Here is a 6,000-nt window from a genome sequence, read left to right on the forward strand (position 1 = left end):
AAATATGAGCACCTAAAACAGAACTTAAGCTTTTTTGATTTAGATTCCTCTAGCCGTGAATAAATTATAATTTCCGAATGAAATTTTTCTACCAAAAGAAAGAAAAAAAAACTTTATTAAGTTTTCAAAAGGTCAACTACTTTTTCAAGTACTAATTTTATAAAACTCCATATGCTAAATGCAGTAAGAGTGGGCAGCAGTTGTAAAGATTCACTACAATCAATCTCTTCATTCATTTTACGTAAACCAGTGGGAATGGGTGGGGAAGCCAAGATGCAGTCATCTCACTTCAGTTATAAACGGTGAACTACTACGCCGCTTTAACTGACATAAGATATTTATGGTGAACACCCGATCAATGCTGTATATGAATGAAATAAATGTGAAGTCCATGCATAAACCACAGAGACCTCTATACTAGGGCTCTACTACCCGCCCTTCTCCTGCCCAGGCAGCCGTTCCAGAGCTGCTCCAGGTCACTCCATTTCACCACACACCTCACCCAGCTCTCTAGTCCCCTTGGGCAGGTGACCTCACTGAGATAAGAACCTAGAAAGCCAGCTAAGCCTATTACCAAAATGCCAAGAGAAGGTCCTATTCAAAGATAACACAACATCTTCAGCAACATTGCTAATGACCTTTAGGCGAAGTGTAGTCTGTCACCCTTCTCAGACCACCAACACCGCCTAGGACTTTGGTCTGCTCAGTCTAGTAACCTAGAGTTCAGCCACCATTCTCTTGTGTGTCATCCTCAGCCAACAGTCAAAACACACACCCTCGAGCTACATGCACTTGGTAATTCTTTCACACTGATTCCTCCTTCAGTGGTCACCTCCCACCCAGTGGCCAACCACTGTAAACACCTCTAGCCCTGATTCCCTACTCTTTTCCCAGCCCATCACCCAGCTCGTAGCTTCACTTCTTTCCCTATTTGCCTAAAACCATACAGCCCACACATTCGGCCACTAATTGGACATCCGCATTCATTATTCCACTGCACCCATTCCCAAATCTCCAACCTCAGGTAAAGCCAACTGCCTTTTCTCCTCATTTTCGTACATTTCACATGGGCCCTGGGAGTGCTGTGCCAAGTACCCATACAACAATGCAGCCACCGGTCTCTGAACTGTGTTTACTACCAACACTTCTGACCCCAAGTATGCGGGTTTCCCACACCAGCAACCGAGTCTCCAACTCTCCACACATCAGCTGGTGTCCTACAATTCAGACTCCACAGGTATAAGGGCTCTGTCCCACCACTTTACTCCAGGTGCCAAATCCATGAATGGGTTTTATAGAGGCTTCATCACGTAGGCATGAATGATTATTGGTCAGTGGTGATTAACTCAACCGTCAGCATCTCCAGAGGCTGTGTGTGGGGGGTGGGTATTTCCTGAAAATTCCCACACTCTAATCACCCAGTTGGTGGTTCCTGTGGTACTCAGCCCCTCCCCACCCACACAGAAGTTACCTAGGGGCCCACTAGCCACCTCATAGCACAACCGCTCTCTAGCCTCCATCACTCAAGAAGTTGTAAGGATTTTAGAAGCCTTCTGTATCAGACACTGGGGACGAAGACCAAATATATATGTTACTACATCACAACACCAAACTTTCCCTTATTTACTAAAAATTAAAAATGAGTGCTATCTTTTAAAAAGTAGAGTCCCCAGGGAGCATTTCACACTTGCCATTATTTGGCATTCCTTTGTTAGGTCAGGGACTCACAGGAGAACTTATTGAAAAACCACAGACCACCACTGCATCCAAAAATGCACCAACGCACACACGCACACAATCCCGCATGCAGTCCTAGGGGTGCACAGATGGCTGAAACCCGTAGCCTCCGGGTTAGGGATCACTGTCCTTGTGTGTCTAGCAGCCAGTGTTGTCTGCAGGCCACAGAATTGTGAATAAAGTTCTACCACCTTTACATTATTAATGAAAAGAAAGGGAAGGTTTACAATAAATTTTAGTAAGAAATTTTAGTGGATTTTCAAAAGGTTCATGAAGGTCTCATTATGTAGGCACGATTTTTTAAATCATTGCTCATTAGTGATTATAATCCAGACCCTCTCCCCTACCCAGAGGTGGGGCTCCAAGTTCCAAGTCTAATTATGCCCCGTTCTGTTTAAAAGACCAACCCTCATTCTGAAGGTACCCAGGGGTCCCCAACCTCCAATTCCCACAGCATACAAAATGACACTCCAATCACACCAGAGATTCCAGAGGTAATTTTGAAATTTTCATGTCAAGAACCCAGGCAGAGGACCAAATATATAAATTTCTTATTGTATCACAATATCAGTATCACTACAAGTGTGTGGGCTCAACATCAGCTAAGTCCTTAGGATTTTCCACAGAAGAAGAAAGTCTTCAATCGTGGTTTTTCTCTCTCATTCTCTAAACTGTAAATACTCTTCTTCAGCTCCCTACTCCTCTCTTCTGCCTATTTCCTTTCAGAAGATGGCCTCCTACCTTACTAAGAGAAAAATTCAAACTATTAAGATACGCACCCCTCTCAGCTTCTCACCCACACATTTCTAAATGCGTGCACTCCCCTTCGGCTTCCTTCTTCCTTCTCTCAGCTTCAGAGGACGCAGCACTTTCATAGGAAGCTCACCCCTCCAACTTCATTTTTGATTGCATTCTGTTGCCGCCCCCTTCTAGAGTCAAACTTTGCTCCATTTCCTCATTAATCTCTATTTTGTTTCATGGTTTTAAAAATTAACTTTTACTTACACATTTACACAATACATCACATCTCCTTGTAAAAAATTCAACCATAAAGGCACACCTTTCTCTGACCAACCCCCAACCCTCTTCCCACTCCTGCAACTCCAGTTCCCTCCCTCAAGATTACTGATTCAACGTGCAGCTTTCCAAGTTTCCCCCTCTAATACACATGCATATATGGATTAATTCATTTTGAAAAATATTTAAAATTTTTTTTCAATTACAGTGGATATACAGTATTTTAATTAGTTTTAGGGATACAACGTCATAATCAGACTTTTATGTAACTTACGAAGTGATCATCCCATTAAGTCTAGTACCTAGGTAAGATTTTTTAAATGCAAGTGCTGCCATACTATACGCACTATTCTGCACTAACTTGGTCTTTTCATAACTGGTAATTGGTCTTGGAGATCCTTCATGTTAGTACTCAGAAACTTACTGCATTCCTTTTAATGATCGAGTAGTATTGTACAGCATGTCCGTACCATCGTTTACTTAGCCATTTTTCCACCTATTGAGCATTGTTTCCAAGTATTCACTGTGAAAATACAGCATCATCTGAGAATGTGTTAGAAATGCAAATTCTCAGGCTCAACCCACAAGCTGTGGCACATTCTGTAGCTCACACCTTGAGTACTACTAGACCTCCCCACAATGCTTCTGGGGTATGTCCCCTTGTGTTAAAGGCAGCTCACTTATGAATTTAATAGGGTCTGCAAAACAGTTCCAAGTAGACTTATTTGTATCTAGTCAGCAAAGACAGAAATGTGACCATGTCACAAACCCTCGGCAATAAACAACTCACCAGCTACAAACTCTGTTCCTGCAAGTTCTGCAGTGGCAAGGAAGTCATCCAGGGAGCTTTGCTCAGTCACCGACTGAAGGTTAAGGCGACCCCAATCATAGCCATCATTGAGTTCACTTGTGTGCAGCTGTGAACAAAACAGGGTAAAAATACAGCTCCTCTCTTCTCTTTTGACATCCAAACAAACTCCAACCACCAAGGAACTAACTATTCTGCTGTCTTGAGTGTGACATCAGCAGCTTTAGAGTCAACACTAGTAATAACTAACATTTACAGGAGTACTCTCTTACCTCATTTTTTCATTTGATTTCCAAAATCTTTTGAAGTAAATTTTAATGTCTATTTTATTTGATAAGGAAACAGACTTAAACAGATAAAAATAAACTACCTAGAGTTGTAACTAACAAGTGATAGAAGTAAAATTTGAACATAGACTCTCTGGTCCTGGCAGCCACAGAGTAGCCAAAATTTTTGATGAGCCCCAGAGTAAGTTTTCCACAGTGACCCAAATGCTGTGATACACATAATGATACAATTATGTACCACTCAGTAGAGTAAAATAATAATATAAAAAAATCCAAAAGCAAAGTTATCTTACTACACTGATATTTTGAATTATTTTTTGTTGGGTTAAAAACCCTCTAGTTGCCACCTCCTTAACTGATTTCCAGACGCAACCAGGAGTTGAAAAACACCACTCCAGCTACATGCTCAGTGCAGGTACAAATAAAAGGAAAAAAACCTGAAGATTAAAAGATTTGACCAAGGCCGCAGAATCAGCGCAAGTCAGAGTAAGGATTGGAATCCAGTTCTTTACAACTCATATTCAATCTTCCCAGCACTTCCTAAAGGCTACATTAATGACAAGCTGCTTCCAAATCCATTGAAATTATCAGTAATCTAACGTCCAGAGTAACTCTGACCTAGTGAACCCGGATGTGCACCGAATGCGGCTTACTCTGCATATTATATGGATGGAAATCAGCGGCACATGGACAGCTACCCCCAAGGACATCATTGACTTTAGCAGACTCTTGTCTCAAATACCTGGGGTTATGAAGGGTCAAAATAGCAAGCACAAGTCAAAACACTTCGTCCATTTTTCAAGGTCATAAAAATACGATCTTTTCTAGCCCTGAGAAAACAATGGGCCAGCCACATTCTGGAGATGAAGTTTAAGGGCCACTACTAGGAAAAAATAAGGATGAAGCAGGAATTAGAGATACGCTGGATTTCTAGTAGCAACCAGCCACTCTTGAGGAGGGGGTCATTTCTTTGAACTAATTAATACAAAAAGAAGTAGAATTTATGTCTCTCACTTCCAAATGCTCCCATGGCTTGTAAGGCAAAGACCAAACTGTTATCCCGACATAAAGACCCTTCGAGATCTCACTCCTGCTTCATCATATTAGTCCTACTTTTAGGTCTCCACCTTTGTGCCCTCCGTCCGTAAAAAGGACCTGCTTATTGGCCTGAGAGAAACGTATTCATCCTTCAAAACCCTACCAGGATTCGCAGCATTCACTCTCACAGCCGGACAGAAAGGCTGAAAAAAATGACAAGATCTGTCTCACCCAGGAGTCGGTGTGACGGTGGCTACGACTCCTCTGAGCCTGATGGCGGATAAGTGCCCGGCCCAGGGATCCAGTACCCGGGGCTTTCTTGCGGCCCATAGCCACACAAACGCCAAAACTGCAGTGCCTAAAACGCACGCTTTCCGATATTCAAGCGCCGGACCCCAGGAAGTGACGTTATGAGCGAGCCCAAGTAGTGAAGGCCTCCGTTGAACATAAACAGAGATAACTTGCTCAAAACTGCCTCCTTATATCTCGAGTTTGAAATTATAGTAGAAAAAAAATCTGAAGTTTTCTAGCAACTTAAGTTTCTATAGGTATCTCTAGCAATGGCTCGAAATTTGATAGTGGGGTTGAATCAGAGCATGGTATCTTCCAAACTCGTGCGTCGATCATCAGCGTCCAGCGAGAAACCCGGAAGAGCTAGGAAACAGGGCCCGTGGTACTCGCGGTGGTAACCCCGCCTCCCTGCTGTTTTCGTCCGAAGAAGGCGGGGACTCGAGGGAAGGGTGTTTCTGAGCCTTTGCATGAATTACTTTGGCTCTTGGCTCTTGTTTTCAGCGGGTGTCTGAAGGTTTGGCCCCACCGCTTGGAGTCCCAGCAACTAAATAGCTTTTTGTTTTCTTAGTGTTCCTGAGCTGCTTATTGGGGAGGAAAAAAAAGCCCTGTCTCGTAAGGAGTTGGGAACAAAAGGGGGAATAATGTTTCCAGAGCTTGGCAAATTGCAGGGAAACCAACAGGATCTGACCTAAAAGCTTTTTTAAAAATAGTAGTTATAGGAGGATTTTCTACTGCCCTGGAGGTTGGCGCACCAACCACCGCCTTTTTAAAGAGTCAACTATAATTGTAAAAAGTTTAAAATTTCCAGTTATAATTGCATTA

At 42.7% G+C, this 6,000-nt stretch overlaps 1 protein-coding gene across 1 annotated transcript in view; it reads right to left on the reverse strand.

Moving 5' to 3' along the window:
• Positions 1-5,517, reverse strand: part of LSG1 (large 60S subunit nuclear export GTPase 1) — a 28,434-nt gene extending 22,917 nt beyond the window's left edge. Inside the window, exons 1-2 of the mRNA XM_037040203.1 lie at positions 5,119-5,517; positions 3,545-3,671 (exon numbers count right to left, since the gene is read on the reverse strand). Coding sequence (XP_036896098.1) covers positions 3,545-3,671; positions 5,119-5,217 — 226 coding nt within the window. The 5' untranslated portion in view covers positions 5,218-5,517. The remainder of the gene's footprint in view (positions 1-3,544; positions 3,672-5,118) is intronic.
• Between the last annotated feature and the right edge of the window lie 483 nt (positions 5,518-6,000).

This window comes from Sturnira hondurensis, unplaced genomic scaffold (assembly GCF_014824575.4).
Source record: "Sturnira hondurensis isolate 20B ecotype Veracruz unplaced genomic scaffold, ASM1482457v3 Scaffold0000396, whole genome shotgun sequence".
Lineage (NCBI taxonomy): Eukaryota > Metazoa > Chordata > Mammalia > Chiroptera > Phyllostomidae > Sturnira > Sturnira hondurensis.